Source organism: Salarias fasciatus, chromosome 15 (genome assembly GCF_902148845.1).
Source record: "Salarias fasciatus chromosome 15, fSalaFa1.1, whole genome shotgun sequence".
Taxonomy (NCBI): domain Eukaryota; kingdom Metazoa; phylum Chordata; class Actinopteri; order Blenniiformes; family Blenniidae; genus Salarias; species Salarias fasciatus.
In genome coordinates, this window is record NC_043759.1 from 2,012,193 (window position 1) to 2,030,638 (window position 18,446).

General features: G+C 46.8%; 3 protein-coding genes across 3 annotated transcripts in view; 2 read left to right on the top strand and 1 right to left on the bottom strand.

Moving 5' to 3' along the window:
• Positions 1–18,092, top strand: LOC115402251 (myb-like protein X). Its single transcript, XM_030110765.1, has 25 exons — positions 1–144; positions 4,763–4,975; positions 6,516–6,563; positions 8,510–8,635; positions 8,716–8,742; positions 11,414–11,440; positions 11,611–11,873; positions 11,935–11,991; positions 12,043–12,135; positions 12,188–13,210; positions 13,274–13,621; positions 14,005–14,056; positions 14,128–14,361; positions 14,437–14,493; positions 14,802–14,840; positions 15,158–15,199; positions 15,276–15,344; positions 15,420–15,461; positions 15,538–15,590; positions 15,675–15,728; positions 15,808–15,855; positions 16,375–16,653; positions 17,224–17,271; positions 17,350–17,388; positions 18,057–18,092. Exons 1-22 carry the CDS (start codon positions 126–128, stop codon positions 16,393–16,395), a joined length of 2,955 nt encoding a protein of 984 aa, XP_029966625.1. The 5' UTR covers positions 1–125; the 3' UTR covers positions 16,396–16,653; positions 17,224–17,271; positions 17,350–17,388; positions 18,057–18,092.
• LOC115402252 (neurofilament heavy polypeptide-like) overlaps positions 16,485–18,446 on the top strand; it is a 5,283-nt gene continuing 3,321 nt past the window's right edge. The window contains exons 1-2 of the mRNA XM_030110766.1: positions 16,485–16,653; positions 17,224–17,271. Coding sequence (XP_029966626.1) covers positions 16,485–16,653; positions 17,224–17,271 — 217 coding nt within the window. The remainder of the gene's footprint in view (positions 16,654–17,223; positions 17,272–18,446) is intronic.
• The window catches only part of clvs2 (clavesin 2), a 15,369-nt gene continuing 15,282 nt past the window's right edge, over positions 18,360–18,446 (bottom strand). The window contains exon 6 of the mRNA XM_030111009.1: positions 18,360–18,388. The gene's annotated coding sequence lies outside the window, so the exon portion shown is untranslated. The remainder of the gene's footprint in view (positions 18,389–18,446) is intronic.

The following is an 18,446-nucleotide window of genomic DNA, read 5'->3' on the forward strand; positions in this document are numbered from 1 at the left end:
CGTCCAGCTGAAGCTGCAGCTCTCTCTGGGATTATAAACTCTGGGATTAAATGTTCCAACCGGAGCTCCAGATTTTCACCTGAACGGAGGATTAAACTTCAGGACTGAACTTTTATTTTGAAAGGATGACCGAAGCTGCTGAAGGTAAATATCGTTTTATTTTCTGTTTGTAGTATATCAAGCAGTCAGGTGGCAGAAGGTTACAGGTTTGATTCCCTCTCTTTACAGTGCCCTTGAGCCCCAGCAGCTGGAATGAGCTCTGTTTGTGGCTGCAGCTCAATCAGTGTGAAAAGTTTCTATAAGTGTAAATAACATTTTATTCACCGTCTCTGAAGGATAAAGCCGGAGTTCCTCCTGGAGATGTTTCAGGTTTCGTCCAGTTTCGTTGCTCCTGTTGCTGCAGGAGACTTGTGGCTTTTTTTTCTCACGTTTGGAAGGAACTAAAAATATTCTGCTGTCATGTATCTGTCATCCGCGAGGACCCAGCGGCTCAGGGGGGCTGCCGGGGCATCCGCAGAGGTGCATTCTGGGGGATCTGGACACTGACACCCTGAACTACCACAGTGGTCCTTCAGATACTGTTGTGAGGTTTTTTTTTCCACTCTTCTGTTTCTGCTGTTGTTCTACTTCCTGTTTCTCAGCGGGGACAGTGACCACAGCCGAGTTTCCAGGAGTCGGTTTAGATTAAGGTCCAGAGTTCAAATGAAAATGCATCGTTTTACCGTTTTCACTTCAGAAAAGTTTCATGTTTGCACAGCAGTGCACTATGGATTCATGACACTCTAGAGGAAATCATTCTTTCCATCTATCTACGGGGCATGTGCAGAAAAACTATTTACTACTGCTGTGGAGAGCAGGACCAGGACCAGGACCAGGACCAGGACCAGGAGCAGGAGCAGCTTTTCAGAAATGCGTCGTTCTCCCGGTTCCTGATCTTCCAGACAAAGCTGGAGTATTTCCACACAGTTGTGTTTTCTTGTTTCCACGGAGACAGAGTAAAAGTGGATTTCTACAGCTGTGTTTTCAGGTTTCTACTAACACGGCGTCAGTGTTTTTGAAAAGTTGGTTTGGGTCAGGGTTAGCGGGTTTAGTGGTTGAGCAATAGGGTTAGTGGTTGTGGGGTTGGGTTTAGTGGTTGGGGGTTTCAGTTTGCAGTTGGGGTTTTTAAGATTAGCGGGTGGCGGTTGGGTTTAGTGGTTGGGGGTTTCGGTTAGCAGCTGGGGGGTTGGGTCCAGTGGCTGAGCATTAGGGTTAGTGGTTGGGGGTTACGGTTTGCAGTTGGGGTTTTTAAGATTAGCGGGTGGTGGCTGGGTTTAGAGGTTGGGGGGTTAGGTTTAGGGGTTGGGGTGATGATTAGTACTTAGGTTGCGTGGTTGAGGGTTTCATGTTAGACATTAGCAGGAGATAGTGTTAGCAGTTGGGAGGTAAGCAGTTAGACGTGGAAATGTCAGGGAATGTTACATTTCGGGATGAAGAGACACCTCAGGGTTCCATCCTGGGCTCACAACAGCTCACTGCACCCTTTAAACCAGGAGTGTCAAAATCAGATCCTGGAGGGCTGCAGCCCTTCATGTTCTCCACATCTCTGTTCTTCAGCACACCTGAACCAAAAAGGTTGTATCTCCAAGTTCAGCAGAAAGTCTGACAGTCTGACAGTCATTACAATCAGCAGCATTGAAGCAGGGAGACGTGGAGAACAGGCAGGGCTGCAGCCCTGGAGGATCTGAGATCAGCACCCAGGGTGTCGGGTCGTTTCAGGATCACTGCTGGTCCGGACCGCCCAGAGCTCAGCCTCAGCCATAGAAGGAGGAACCTGGCTCAGAGGAACCCAACCGAGACGAGAAACTGGCAGAAGGAGTGAAAACATCAGGAGTGGGTCATGTTTCCAGGAGAGAACGGACTGTGAGAGCTATTTGAGAATCTGAAGATGAAGATGAAGATGAAGACCTCTGTCTTTCTTTTACTCTCTAAAGGAAAAATAAACCAAATGAGTCATCCTTTCTCTGACTCCCGCTGCGGCGAAGAGCAGCTTTCAGTGAGATCACAGGACCACAAGATCTCACAGAAATTCCAACATCTCGTGAGATATCGCTCCACAGTTACCATGGCAACAGGCATCAACAATCACAGAAAGAAGCTTCTTGTTGGACCGTTTGGTTTTAATTTGTGGTTCTTCAGACACTTCTGATCTTCCATCATGGGCCAGTCGGCTGCCAGCTGAATATCTTTCTTTTCATCACTCTGGAGCAGGAACTGTTCTGGAGTGTAGCTGTGTGTTCTCGATGTGGATCAGTGACCGAGGCCGAGCTTCCCTGGTAAAAGTAGATGTTTTATCGTCGTCCTCCACTTCCCTGCACGTTGGCTGTGACGGCCGGTAACTCCAGTGGAGGCTGTTCGTTACACATCCGGTGGAATCTGGGCTCGAGCGGCACCGTCGTGTAAACGGACACATAAAACCTGACCGAGGTCTTTGTGCTTTCACTTGTGCTGCCGTGGAAACGGGGCCTCCACACAGACAGAGACACAGTGTGTTTGAAAAGTTGTGTCTTTTTCCCCCCATTTCCATGGAGGAACAATTTAATAAGTTATAGTTGAGAGACTCTGAGCAGCGATGTAAACTGTCGACTGAAACACAGTGAATGTTAGGGCTGAACGATACATCGTTATCATATCGATATCGGGATATGAACATTCAGGACATTAGTTTCTCAAAATCAACGATGTCAAGATTTCCCCTGCTTGCCCTGCATGTCAGCTCGCCCATGCAAAGGTAAGGACAGCCAACCACAAACCTGTTCACTGGTTGACAGCTGATGGCAGAGGGCGGCTGCAGAATCTGCACAAACGAGTTTGGTGGTAGTGGCAGTGAGCTCTCATAAATAGAACTGCATTTTTTACATCCTTTTGTATTATGATGTTTTTATTTTTCTGAAAAATGCTTAACTTTCACTGAATCCATTGTAATATATCGTATCGATATCGAGATATCTGGAATGGATATCGAGATATGAAATTTTGCCCATATCGTTCAGCCCTAGTGAATGTTCTCCGTTCTTACTCGAAATCATTGCATACATGTAGGTCTAGTTTCCAGTTTATTGAATTTTTTTTCTTTTTTTTTTTTTCTGCTTAATTTGTAGGGCTTGTTTTGCAGTTTTTAGATCAGTTGCGATCTCTCAGATTTAAAATTTTTTCTCCTTCTCATGCTAATTTTGTTTTATTTCAGTTAGTTTGGAGTTATTTTTACATGTAATTTGTTTCAAGAATGGAGGCTGTTAAGCTGCGTTCACACCGAACGCGACGCGACGCGATTTTGCGTCAAAAGACAATTGAAAACAAATGGGAACGCGCGTTCCAGCCGCGATGAGATGCGACACGTCGGACGCGGCGCGTTGTCGGGGCGCGTTGTCGCGACGCGTTGTCGCGACGCGTCAGACGCGTTTTCGCGGCGCGTCGGGGCGTTGACGCGACGCGGCGCGATTTTGCGACGCGTCGCGATTTTGCGTCCGACGCTGAAGTTGGGAAATCTGAACTTTGACGCGTCACGATTTTGCGGCAAACCAATCAGAGAGCGTCTCCATGGTGACGTAGGTCAGGGAGCGGGACCGGAGAAAGTGACACTCATCCTGGCGCAGCTCCTGGAGCAAATAGTGAAACTCGCCAAACTCTGACCGTCTGTGGATAATAATGCACCCAGGCACGGCGTCCTGTCCGCCGACGGCGTCGTTGTCTGGCTTTATTAAGTAAATAAAGCCAAGCCACCCGCTCAACAGGGTTAGCCATGAGGCTAAGCTAACACAGGAAACACGGCCCGAAGCCCCGCCTTCCCACCACACGCGACGCGTTTGACGCGTTTGGTGTGAACGCGGCTTTTGGCCCCACGTTGTTCAGCGTCGACCTCAGAATTGACAAGCGTTCAGCTTCTCGCGTTGACGCGATTTTTGACGCCAAATCGCGTTCGGTGTGAACGCAGCATTAGTTTAGTTCTGGAACCAAACCAAACTCTGCTCCGATCGCAGCCGACCCTCATTGTTAAGCTGCGTTCACACCGCCAAATGCTTTCCGCGATTTTGCGTCAAAATACAATTGAAAACAAATGGGAACGCGCGTTCCACCGGCGACGAGACACAATGCGTCGGACGCGGCGCTTTGTCACGATGCGTCAGACGTGTTTTCATGGCGCTTTGGGGTGTTGACGCATCGGCGACGCGATTTTGCGACGCGTCGTGATTCTGCGTCGGATGCTGAAGTTGGGAAATCTGAAGTTTGACGCGTCGCAATTTTGTGGCAGACCAATCAGAGAGCGTCTCCATGGTGACGTAGGTCAGGGAGCGGGGACCGGGGAAAGCGACACTCATCCTGGTGCAGCTCCTGGAGCAAATAGTGAAACTCAGCAAACTCCGACCGTCTATGGATAATAATGCACCCAGGCACGGCGTCCTGTCCGCCGATGGCGTCGTTGTCTGGCTTTATGAAGCAAATAAAGCCAAGCCACCCGCTCAACAGGGTTAGCCATGAGGCTAAGCTAACACAGGAAATACGGCCGGAAGCCCCGCCTTCCCACCACACGCGACGCGTTTGACGCGTTCAGTGTGAACGCGGCTAAAAGGTCTGGCGTTGTTCAGCGTCGGACTTCAAGATTCGCGTTCAGCTTCTCGCGTTGCAGCGATTTTTGACACAAAATCGCGTTCGGTGTGAACGCAGCTTCAGACACTGTTCAACATTCCACAGCTGATCCTGACTCCTCCTCCTTCCTCCACAGCGCGGTCGTCCGTCACCACCACCATGGTTATTGACGGGAAGAACGGAGACGTGGGGTCGTCCTCCGTTCGGATCTCCAAGAAGACGTTCACGGAAGAGCTGCACGCCACTTTCAGCTCGCCGCTGGCCTGGATCCTGGTTCTGGCCCTCATCATCACCTGGTCCTGTGTTTTTGTCATTATGTTTGACCTCATGGACTACAAAACCATTTCAGGTAAAGTGAGAGCAACATGTGAGCGTCTGATTGTGATGGTGATTATGAACCTTATGGAAGGAAGAGAATCCAAATCCAGACAGAGAAAAAAAATAAAACTAAACGTGAAGAAGATCACAAACTGAAGAACAAAAGTCACTGAGGGAGACAGAGCCAAACCAGACACTGGAAACGAATAAAATGTAGACGTTTACTTAGAGGATGAAGATGCTCCATAATCTGGGTGTTAGAGGAAGATGCTCTATAATCTGGATGTTAGAGGAAGACGCTCTATAATCTGGGTGTTCACTCCTCTGGTCTCCTCAGCCGAACGTCGTCCATCTGACTGGACAGTCAGTCACAGTCAGAGGTTGGAAAATGAAGGTTTGACTTTCTGACAACTGGCTTTTTTTTTTTTTTTTTATTCTTCCTTTCTCAGGCTGACGTTCGCTGTTGGATCCAGAGCGTTTAACTTCCTGCCGTTTATCAGATTTATTTTTCTTCATCACTTGTTTGTGTTTCTATTAAACATAATTTTCAGAAGATTTCAATCGTTGAAGTTTCTAATCAGCAGGGAAACGATGCTTGGAGAATAAGTTTCATTTTAGTCCTGAAAAGCTCAAGTTGTTTCAGCAACAACCCGTTTCCACAACAACACTGAACGCGACGACGCTGCCACGAAACACACAACTTTTTAAAAATGCTGCTCCGTCTCCATGGAAACAGGGAAGACAACTTCTCTGAACTCCAGAGAAACTGCTGCCTGTGTCGCCGTGGAAACGGACCTTATTTTGAAAACTTTAGAGTGTAAAGCAACAATGTATAAATGAAAAGGTGTTTTCACCTAAAGTGTCGTCATGGAAACGGGCCTGAGTCGTCCACTTCACGTTTCACCACTGAAAGAAAAACAAGTCTTCTTTCCTTCATGTTCTTCAGAACAATTTTAACTTTCACTCCATCGTTCCGTCACAGCATGAAGGAGAACAGTCTGCTTCATCCCTCCATCATCCTTTTCATTCCGTTTCCTTTGCAACGCTCTCTATTCTTTTACATTTCTTTTCCCCATCTGATTTCACTTCCTTTTCTTCCTCTGATTGTCAGACAACTCGCCCATGGATGAGATTTTAGAATCTTTTCAACAAAAACAAACCTTGTCTAATGTACTTTTACTTCTCTCTCTCTCTCTCTCATATATATATATATATATATATATATATATATATATATATATATATATATATATACACACATATATATATATATACATATATATATATATATATATATATATATATATATATATATATATATATATATATATATATATATATATATATATATATTCTTATATTCAAGCATGCTTATACTCAAACTGTTAAATATCATAAATACTGAATAATGCTGAAAAAACTTATGGACAAATTTCCATTCACCCTCTCACTTTACAGCAGCGCCCCCCCCCCCCATCCCCATAATTCCCCTGCCCCCCATCCCTCTTTACAGCCCCCCCCCCCCTCCTCCATCATCCCTCTCTTTACAGCCTCTCTTTTCTCCCCAGCAGGTCCTCCCCCTCTCGTCAGGAAGGTTTTAAAGGATTCAGGTCGTCGAGGCAAGACTCCTGATCAGCTACTAACTTCTAGAGCAGCAGCCCAGAAGCCACTAACCAGCTACTAACCAGCCACTAACCAGCTAACATTGACTGACCTCAATGTTAGGTCTGTGTCAGGAAGTTAGACCTGGACCTGCTTCCTGTTTCCTGTCGGCTGAAGGCCTCAGACTGTCCCTGTTCCTCCATGTTCCTCCGTCCCCTTCAGTTCCTTTATGGGTAGTTAACTCAGTTCCCTTTAACTAGTTGTTCAGCGTACCTCTGATATGTTTGGACGGATTCTCCCGTCGTCCAGAAGTGACGATGACTTGTCTCTTCATCGTCTGGCGGCATTTTATCAGCTGCTTCCTGTTAGAGTCTGACCGTAAACCCCCTCCCCAGGTGCATGCTGGGAGGGTGGGGGCATGGCCAGTCAGTCAACAGTGAGAGTCGGCCCCGCTTCCGTCACATCAGCCGATTGTCCTCCGCCTGAAGGCCGTCAACGGTTGTTAGAACCTGCAGAGAGGAGAAGAACCGACTGGTTCCTGTGTGACTCGCTCTGTTCATGTCTCCGGTTTGCATCTTCTAGTCTTCTAGAAACAAAGGTTCAAATATTTGAAAAACCAACAAACGTTGGTTTGAAGTCTGTGTTCAGAATATTTGAACTTCAGATGAGCTCCATTTGATGGACGAAAATAATCAATCATTACGGACATTTTTTTGCTCCTAAGTTTATTAAAGGTGGAAATTCTCTGAAGAGTTCCTTCATGGTTTGATCCTGAACTCCAATCAAAACAAAGCAAGGAAAACCTGGATCTCAGGATTTTGGAGTTTTGGATTATTTATTTAGATTTGATAAATTAATTGGACGAGACTCAGAAAACAGTCTAGACCCGAATTGGAGCGAGAAGTCAAATTAAACCCAGACCTGAGTTCACTTCAGGGACTTTCAGTGTGAAAATTCTCCTGAACTCTGATCCAGATCCAACACTTGAACTCTGGTCCCCTTTGAAACGAGGCTCTATTTCCAGATGAACCGCTCTTTTAGTTCAGGATCCAGAACCCCTGAACTGGATCCAGACTCTTTAAACAAGACCTCCACTGGTTACACAACACAAACGCCACTTTGGCACTGATGTACAGAGTCCACCGAGGTCTGCCGATCGCCATGGCGATGGACTCGGTACGTCAGTGTTACGAGAATCGAACCCGTTGTGTTTAGATTGAACCAGAACACTGGAAGCTGCCCCCAGACCCTTTGACTGGCCTCTTCTGGACTCTGGAAGTCTTTCCCAGCAGACGGTCCTCAGCTCAGAGAATGGAGCTCCTCTGAACCTTTAGCAGTATCTTGAACGCAGCTTGGCGCTCTGCCTGTTCTGCTGCGGTTCTGCGTTCTCCTCTATCCCTCAGTGCTTCATTGTGGTTGAACTGTGTATCCGGCTGCATTCGGGTGTAATTCTAGTGTCGCGGTTCATGTTGAAACTGTTCGTTTTCAAACTTTGACCCTCGTTCATCAAATCACAGTGAAAATGAGTCGAGATTTGATGCAAATTCCAAATTCCAAAAATACCTTTTCATAAACATAACGATCTTGCTGAATGAGGGTCTGAATGGGTTCCAGGAGCTTGTAGAGCAGAACAAAGCTGTTTGAGGTGGTTAAACTGGAAGGTGGAGTACAACAAGAACCTGAACAGGGACGCACCGATACCGGGACCGATACTACAAGCTAAAGAGTTCTCCCTTATCAACGTGGTGTTGCTGCGTCCCTGATCTGAACGCCTCCATGTTCCCCTGGTGGTCTTCTCCACTTCCCCTTCTCAGTTTAACGTCTTGCTGCTGGTTCCTCTCTCAGCTGGAGGGATTCAAACCCTGCTGGAGTTTGAGAACCTTTCGCTAGCTGGACTCGTTTGGCTTGGCTGAAGGGATTTCAAAATAAGACGAGTGAGTGACCGTTCTCTGTTCGTCACCAGGAGGCCTCACTAAGATCGGCTCGGACCCCATGAAGGCGGTCAACGAGGCCGTGGAGGAATCCTCCAACATCTTCTCCTCCATACTGAAGATGGCCGCCAGCCTGGTCGCTCCCGACGACGACGAAGGTGGAACGAAACACCAAGCGTGTGAAACGGTGGAGGAGAGCATTTCAGCGGGTTCACTGTTTCTGTCTTTTCTCCTGCAGGAAACCTCTACGCCGTGAGGAAAAAAGGTTTGTTCTGACGCAGCGACCCCTGGTTTGTCGTGTCCGTCTGGCTGCAGGAAGGAGAGCGTGGCTTTGGCCCCCTGCTGTGTTGTTCTTTACATTTCACACCTGGAAGGGAAGAACACATCTATGGTGCTAAATTCACCTCTTTTATTGAACAGTATTCACTTTAGGAACTCAAAATCTCTTACAAATTGACATTCCTATATGTAAGGTCACATTCTTGACCAGTCTGGATGAATTACTGCATTAAAATGTGAGTTTAGACGTTACAATCAACAGATTTCATTTATTAAACATGGTGAATTTTGCCACCCAAACACATTGATCAAACAGCACTGATTCTCATTTACCGTATTGGCCCGAATATAAGACGATGTTTTTTTTCCAGAAACTGCATCCTCAAAAGTGGGGTCGTGTTATAATCGCGGACTTATGGTAGATGGTCAATACGCATCCGCGCCACTAGATGGAGCCAAAGTATCACTGACCAGAGAGCGAGTGGAGCGATGAAATGAGATCAAATGATCTGATGAAAAATGGCAGATCATCTGGAACAAAGGGGCTGAACGCTGGACAACTGAGCAACAACAGAGGAGAAGTTATGATACCAACTTTAAACTGATGGTGATCAACGCAGCAGAGTCATCAAACTACTGCCAAGCTGCAGGAGATCTGGTGGAGCAGAGCCTCGTTCTTATTGGAGAGCACAGAAAAAACACTACAGATGCTAACGCTATGAGAAAAGCTTTCCGTGGTCCTGAGAGACGCTTCAGAGAGACTGATAGAAGGGTGAGAGAATACCTGAAAGACGGAAAGACAGAATGTCCACCACCAGAGCCTGATTCAGCTGAAGGACCTGGAAAGTTATTTACATCATTTATGCAGTTTGGACCCCTTGAGTCAACTTACATTCGGGCCAATACGGTACATGCTAACGACACCGCTTTCAGTGCCGCTGCTGTTTATATGGAAACAAACATTTTCAAAATTTCATTTAAACATGAATCAAAAACGCAAAAACAACACTTGACAATTTCTGTTACGAAGCCAAACACGTCTGTTACTACAGACACCAAAACACCAAATGTGTAGATGAGATGGAACGAGACACAACGAAAGACAAGACGAGTAATCAGAAAATGTGATTTCATCTCTGAACCATCTCCAAGAGTCCAGATGGTTGGAGGAGGAGGAGGAGGAGGAGGAGGAGGTGAAGAGTAGGAGATCCAGAGGTATTCTCTCATTATTCATCCACAAACATTTAAATCAATCCTCCCTGTTTTTCTTCCCCTTAACCGACCAACTGAACCTGGCTTCACTCTAACACCGCCCGCTTCTCGTAACGGAGGTTCTGATTGGTTCTCACTGTTTTCTAATGAGCCACACGACTTCTAACCTTCAACTAAAACTCTTGAAATGTGCTTGTGGTGTTTCCCCGTTGATTTCAACCTAAATCAGATCAGAATCATTCACGTTAAAAAGCGAATATAGTCCTTCATGAAGGGTCGCATTTTGATTAAGTTTTTAAATATTACAGAATTAGTTTTTGTAAAAGAGGATGGTGTTACATGAAAATTCACACTGTGACTGAAGTGAATAAAAATCAGACTTCAAGAATCCAGTGTTTCAAAGTAAAGTACAAGTCATATCAAACAAACACATGCAGACAAAAAATAAAATCACACATACACAAAGTGACTCAGGCAAACAAAGATACTCAAAATTTTCTGACTAAGTTTTCCCAAATTAATCAAATGCTGACTATGAAAAATATCAGTCAGTCAATAAATCATGCTAATTAATTAGAGGCTTTGTGTCTTTGATCAATCACATTTCAATAATATATTTTCCCCAAAATAGCAACATTTGTTTTTGAAAATAAATCCATTTTAGTGGACAACTGAACAACAGAGTAATTAATATTATCAGCTGAAGATGTTTTAATATCTTGGAAATTGCATTTCAATTCGCCACAGTAGAAAAATAAGTAGAAAACATCCCTGACCAAAAATAAACAACCTAAAACGCTAGTTTAGACTGTTCTGCAGCATTTAAACTACTTTTAAATACTTTGAATATTTGTTTTTTTTTTTCTGTTGTTACTGGCAGCAGCAGGGGCTGCTAAATGAAGCCAGACACCAGTTAACATGAGAACCACTTAATTAGAAACACCGGGCGCTAAACGCTCAGAGTTCTGCAATATGATTTATTTTAGACGGCGCTGAGGGGTTGAAGTGCTTCAGTAGTCTGAAAACTATGTTTCATCTACACAATTTGCACAAAACCAGGCTTGTCTCAGGGTTTCTGTCAGGTTGGTTCTTTAAAAAAATGACACTTACCTTCCATCAGTCCGCTGACGTGTGCGTCAGTGTAATGGGTGTACCAGGAAACTGAGCACTGACGAGGGTTCCGCCTTGTTCAGAATGCAAACTGCGATTAACTGCGATTAATTTTTTAACACGTTAAATTTTAATGAATGTATTAAAGTTTCTACCCATATGTATGTGTGTGCACACACATAGAAGTAACATAACACGTGTGTTATATGTGATATTATGTGTTATCAACAATAAACATGTGAAATTCATCAGGGTTTTTTTTCTTCTTATATGGTGGGAATTATTTGCAGAGGATAATGAAATGTCTTTCCCTCTCTCCTTTCTGTGTTTTCCAGGAGAGTTTCTTCCGTCTCGGAGTAAAGGTGTGTTCACATCCTCTCAGGCAAACATCAACTAATGATGGAAGCAAGTTGTTTTAGTGATTTTACCTCAACTGAGCAGTCATAGACAGTTAGCATCTCTAATGAGGCTCATGTGTTGAAAAGGATGATTTGAACAAAACTAACCTGAAATAACACTGTGTTTGCTGCAGTCGTCGGGATGCACGCGACCACCACACCACCTGCCATAGAAGTGGTGGAGGAGGAGGAAGAGGGGGAGGAAGAGGAGGGGGGAGAGGCGCAGGAGGGGGAGGAAGAGGAGGAGGAGCAGTATGACGAGGAGGAATATGAAGATGAATATGAGGAGTATGAAGAGGAGGAGGAAGAGGAGTATGAGGAGGAGGAGTATGATGATGAGTATGAGGAGGAGGAGGAGGAAGAGGAGGAGGCAGGAGAAGCAGAAGAGGAGGAGGAGGCGGAAGCAGGAGCTGAGGTGGAAGAGGAGGAGGAAAGAGGAGGAGGCAGGAGCTGAGGAGGAAGAGGAGGAGGAAGAGGAGGAGGCAGGAGCTGAGGAGGAAGAGGAAGAGGAGGAGGCAGGAGCTGAGGAGGAAGAGGAGGAGGGAGAGGAGGAGGCAGGAGCTGAGGAGGAAGAGGAAGAGGAGGAGGCAGGAGCTGAGGTGGAAGAGGAGGAGGAGGAGGCAGGAGCTGAGGAGGAAGAGGAGGAGGGAGAGGAGAAGGCAGGAGAAGCAGAAGAGGAGGAAGAGGAGGGAGGCAGGAGAAGCAGGAGAGGAGGAGGAAGAGGAGGAGGAAGAGGAGGAGGAAGAGGAGGAGGCAGGAGAAGCAGGAGAAGTGGAGGCAGAAGCTGAGATGGAAGAGGAGAAGGAGGAGGAAGAGGAGGAGGCAGGACCTGAGGAGGAAGAGGAGGAGGCAAGAGAAGCAGGAGAGGAGGAGGAAGAGGAAGAAGAAGAAGAAGAAGGGGTCGAGGAGGGAAAGGATGAGGAAGAGGAAGGAGCAACTACTGTTGATGAAGAGGAAGAGAAGGAGGAAGAGGAGGAGGCAGAGGGAGAGGAGGAGGAGGAGGAGGTGGGAGGAGCTGAAGCAGCTGCTGATGAAGAGGAGGCCATTCCAGCTGATGAGGAAGATGAAACTGTTGATGAAGACGAAGATGACAAGGAACCTGAACCAGCATTGGCAGAAGTTGATGATGATGATGAAGATGAAGACGAAGACAAACTGGAAGAAAAGGTAGAGGAGGAAAAGGAGAAGGAGGAGGAAGATGAGGACGAGGAGGAAGATTCAGCTGAACACGGAGTGGATGTTGACACTGAGGATGACGACGGTGAGGAAGAAGTTTCTCCTGAACCCGCCTCTGACTCCGCCTCCGACGCCACCACCAGCGATGAAGACGAGCCTGAGGAAGACTCATCGGACCTCGGAGACCTGGCACTGACGTCCAGTGAGGAAGACGAGGAGGGCGATGAAGATGACGATGAAGACGACGAAGACGTGGCGACATCCGACACCGACGCTGAAGATCTTCCTCCCATCGCAGCCATCAGTGAGGAAGAGGAGGAGGAGGAGGACAAGCTCACAGAGGAGGAAGAGCTCGTCCTTCTAGCTGCCGAACATGAGGAGGAGGAGGAGGAGGAGGAGGAGGCTGTTCTGGACACCGATGAAGATGATGATGATGAAGATCTCGACCAATCAGATGTGGACGTCTCGGTGGCGTCCTCTGAACACTTTGCAGATGATGAAGATGATGATGAAGACTTCAGCATTGACTTTGACAAAGACGAAGACAAACTGGATGATGTCATCGAAGCGGACATCCTTGACGACGATGACGACGATGAAGATGATGATGACAAAGAGGAGAAAGAGGAAGAGGAGGCTGAGCTTCCTCCCTTGGACAGCACAGACAGCGGCGTTCTGGCCGACGAGGATGATGATGATCTGATGTCTGATGAAGAGTCGCTCGGGGAGACGTTCCTCAGTGACGACAGGACTGATGAAGATGTTGATGACGATGACGATGATGACGATGACGATGAAGACGTCTTCGATACGAGCTCGCTGGAGTTTACCTTCGACGATGACGAGCTGGACAGAATACAACCTGTTGACGATGAAGATGAAGTGAAAGATGAGCTGACGTCAGACCTGCTCAGAGGGGAGGAAGAGGAGGAAGAGGATGGTCTCGATGACATCATCCTGACAGGTGGAGTCCAAAGTCTTTTGAGTTTTCATAAAAAATCATCCATACCGCCACGCGAAGTCGTGCTCTCCACTGTTAATGTTCAGAGTGTGGTTTCATTATTAAAACAAACAGCACCACCTAGTGGACCAACATGACAGCTACATCCTATTCAGGGTTCCTGCCGTTGCCGTGGAGACAGACGTCGTTATCAGAACGTTGCTGTGTAAACACCAAACTTTTTGAAATGTGTTAAAAAAGACAAATTTGTCGTTTTATCTATTTAAATCGTCTTTTCACATCGACAGCAACAACTGCAGCAGTGACCAGCCTCAAGGAAGAGGAAGCAACGGCTGAGGAGGAGAAGAGAGAGGAAGAGGAGGAGGAGGAAGAGGAGGAGAAGGGAGAGGAGGAGGAGGAGGAGGAGCTCCAACAGGTCAATGAGGAAGACGAGGCAGAGGAAGGTGAGTGACGTTCCTCACACTGTTGTTTCTGCCAGTGAAGTTGGGCTGCAGCTGGATGGTTCTCCACGCAGAAGCTCTCCTGTTTGCTGTTGGTGAGGAAGAGGAGGAGGATGAAGAGGAGGATGCAGGCCCCGAGGTCCAGCTCCGAGTGTCTGTCGACGAAGCTGAAGACGAGAAAGAAGACTACGCCGAAGACGAGGACGAGGAAGAGAAGGCCGCGGCGGACGTGATCCGGCCTGTGTCTGGATCAGTGGAGGAAGAGGAGGAGGATGAAGAGCAGGCGGTGGTGCAGAGCGAGCCTGCAGGTCGGAGTTCAGAGCGTCTTCTGCTGGAAACGTCTGGTTTCTGAGAAGCTTCAACCTTCATCTCTGTGCTTCCAGTCTGTCCCTGTATGAGCTCCAAGACCAGAACCCCGGGCAGGACAACACACACTCAGGGTAACACACACACACACACACACACACACACACACACACACACACACACACACACACTGCTCCTCACTGCAGCAGTCCAGCTACTCAGCAGCCTGAGGACAGAATAGAAATGTGTGTTAACGCTGTCAGTCCGGCTCCTGCTGCTGCTGCTGGACTGTAGAGCTACTGGAGGAACAGTCTGGACTGACGGAGCTGATCCTGGGTCAGATTGCCAGCAGGTTCAGAAGACGTCGTGTTGTTGGTATTGATGGGGTCAGAGGTCGGAGCGTTACTCCTCAGAGCGTTGTGTGTTTGCTGTGTGTCCTCAGATGCTCCGCGGAGGGTTTCAGCTGTGAGAAGGAAAAAAGGTGAGACGACACACGAGGTTCAGACACAACAGATCTAAAACTGACTTTTCATTTAAAAACATCCTCCACAGCTAAAGTCGAATAACAGGAATCACGATGATCCACAAGGAAAGCTCCAAAGTCAAAATCAGGCCGTTTACTGATGTGTCTAAAGTCAAAGTCAAACTGGTGTTGCTGGTGTTAAAGTCCGTTTCAAACCGTCAGCCTGACCCTGGACTCTGGAAGCTGATCTGCTCTGAGACAGGAAACTCCGAGTTCTGTGTTCCAGAACAGCTGATTTCAGTTAATTTGTTCAAACTTTTCTCTTTTTTTTGAAGTGCGTGCACCTGCATCAGCAGACGACAAGCCCAAAAGACAAGGTAACACGGTCGGTGCGTCGTGTGAATGTGAACTGAAAGAGCTGGACTCAGGTTCCTTCTGTCTCCATGTTCCCAGCTCTTCCCAGGCTGGCGGGGATGCTGCCCAAAGCCAGACGGGTCATGAGGTTCCCTCCGTTCTTAAGAGGTACCCACATCTTCACCATGCACCAAACCCTGCTTTTCACTTCAGTGAAAATCTGTGATGTTCTTCTTTCAACAGCAAAGAGAGAAAAAGAAGAGAAAACAAAGACTTCTCGAGCTGGTGAGGGAAGAACGAGGATCTCATTCGGTCTGAAGTCTGAGCTCACGCAGTTAAAGATATTTATATCGATCCGCAGAGAAAGAGACGGAAACTAAAAGCCGGAAGTCGTGGCTGAATCTGAACAGGAAGGTAACCAGCTCCTCTTCTAACCTGCGTGAAGAAGCACATCCTCCTGCTGTTGAAGTGACCCCCCTCCCTCCGTTCTGGTTTCAGTGGGACCCTGCAGACCGGCCCCGGTGTACTGCCCGTCTCCTCCCGGATGGTACGGTGAGTGACGCGCCCACGCCGCCGGCGGCTCGCAGAGGAAAGCCACGCCTGAGCCGGTCTCTCTGTTTGCTTCCTGCAGTCCACCACGTGGTCACGGACACCCCGTACCCCCCGCCCACGCTGCCAGGTAAACGGACCCGAGTCCGCCCGGCGCCGCTGCGCTGCGGGCGTCGCTTTACAGACCCTGAGAGCGCAGCTTCCATCTCCATCTCCATGGAAACGACCTTTAACACATTCCGACTCTGGTGACAGTCCATAATCTCCTGGTCCTGGTTCTGGTCCCAGTCCAGACTCTTCTGGTCCTGGTCCAACCAACAGCACCAACTAATGGACCAACACGAAAACTACAATGTTTTTGTTGTTGTTTCTGCTGTTTCCATGGGAACGGACATTATTTTCTGACCGCTGGTGTGTAAACGGGCCCCGAGGCGGGACAGTCCAGGACGAGGTTCACCTTCGTGGGTCTGGTTTTCCTTCACTCTGCACTGTGAGATCAGACCGAACTCCTGGACGATGTCATGTGATCACAGCAGCTGCTGTTTGGGGACTGACAGACCCTGAAGTGGACTCTGGTCCAGATCAAACAGGACTGGTGTGAAACTGGTCTCCCCCTCCAGACGTTCATCCTCTGTTCTTTCACCTTCAGCTCCGTCGGCTCCGGTACTGACGGCTCACCCGGTGCAGCCTGGAGCTCCGCCCCCTCCACCGCTGTATCAGCAGCCCCTCTACCCTCAGTATCAGCTGTACCCGCCGCTGATGCAGCCCGTGGTGCCGCCGCCGCCGCCGCCCGAACAGGCGCCGCCCGAACAGGCTCCGCCCGAACAGGCGCCGCCCGAACAGGCTCCGCCTGAACAGACTCCGCCCGAGGCCCCGAGTCCAGATACTGGAGCCGAGGCTCCTGCGGCTCCTGCGGCTCCTGCTCAGGGTGAGGAGGAGTAAACACGAAGCTACACAACACAAGAACAAAAAAAAAAAAAGAGTTGAAAACTAACTGTTTATGGGAAAAATTACATGAAAATAATATAATAACTTGACTTTTGGACGACTGTCTTCATCTGCTTGACTGGCAAATAATAAATAAATAAAATTAATAGTATTACTAATATCAAATAAATAATAAATGGGAAATAAATGAAAATTTTTAAAATACAAAAACATAAGAGTTACTGAAGTTAATTGAGATCATTATGTAATAATAATAATAATAATAATAATAATAATAATAATAATAATAATAATTATTATTATTATTATTATTATTATTATTATTATTATTATTGTTGTTTGTGTTATTATGATGATGATAATAAAAGGTAGAAATAAATAAATAAATGTGTTACTCAGCTAATCAGTTATTTATTTAATTTAGTTAGGACTGGATTCACAGTTGATTATTTATTTTTCTAGATTTGTAAATCTAATCAATCAATCAAGACTGTTTTCGAATACAAATGTCCTGTTCAGAGTTTAATCCGAAACCTTTTTGTGCTTTAAGAAGCGGAGGCTGTGGAGAAAGAGGTGAAGGCCGTCTCAGAGAAGAAAGGTAGGCGCTCCAGCGCTGAGCTAAAGCTTCCTCTTCCATCACTGCAGCGAGCGAGCTAACTCCTGTTCTCGCCTGCAGCTCCGAGGAGGAAAAGAGCAGCCGTGGATTCGGAGGAAGGTAACGTTCCGTCGGACTCAGCTGACCTTTGACCCTTGCAGCTGCAGCGTCATCAGACTTCAGTCCACCTGGTTCTACGGTCCAGTATATTTGAAGTGTGGAGTTAAACTTCCTGAAAATGTTCACAATTGAACAAAACAGAACAAAGGCAACAATAACAGTCAATAGCAAGTCAGAACGTCAGGAGAGGTCGTCATGATGACCGAGAACATTTACAGTTAGCATCAGAGGATAGCCCAGCTCAGGATAGCCCAGCTCAGCTTCCATTTGACGTTTTTTACATTTCCATGAGTGTTTGAAACCTTTCATTTCAGTCCAGCTGGCACAATTATTCTTTTTTTCTTTGCCATGAGTACGTCGTGAAAAAACACGTTTGACTTCACAAAGACATGCTTAATAAATGCGAGATACAGTGAAACAGTTGGTAAACTTAGCCTTTAGCATCTCCACTAATAGTGAAACAGAATATTTAAAATGTGCTAAAAACAGTCTTAACTTCAAACACAGGATGGTGTTCACTTGTTCTTCTTCTCTGGTTTTGCGCCATGTGGAACTCATGTTGGACATTTATGAAGCTAAATCGAAAGCATGTGCTAAGTAGCTCATCAGTCATCTGCCTCTGTTGTATGAAGGAATTCATTCATTTTATTCTGAAATTCCCTCGTCAGAGTCGACAGCAGCAGCTAAAGACAAAGACAAGAAAGGTCAGGAGTCTTCACCGGAACAGGTTTTGTTTGATCTTTATTTGTATCGTAACATTTCATTTGTTTTCAAGATGCTGCTGTGAAAAAAGACAAAAGCAGAGCTGCAAAGAAAGGTACTAAACTCTTTTTTGCATCAGGGGCGGGGCTAATTGACACAGAGGGCGGGGCTAATGAATAAAATGCCTTATTCAAATTCAGGAATCACCCATTTCTTCACCTGCTGCAACTGCTGTTGCCACTAGAGGGCCATGTGTGTGTGTGTGTGTGTGTGTGTGTGTGTGTGTGTGTGTGTGTGTCTATATATAAAATGGTAGCTTTGACAGTAAATTGAAGTGATGGAGTTATTCTGGATTC

Coding starts and splice junctions, on each gene's coding strand:
- LOC115402251 (XM_030110765.1), top strand. Junction 12,136..12,187: donor AGGAGGAGGGAGAGGAGAAG/GCAGGAGAAGCA, acceptor GAAGCAGGAGAG/GAGGAGGAAGAGGAGGAGGA. Junction 13,622..14,004: donor ACATCATCCTGACAGGTGGA/GTCCAAAGTCTT, acceptor AAGGGAGAGGAG/GAGGAGGAGGAGGAGCTCCA.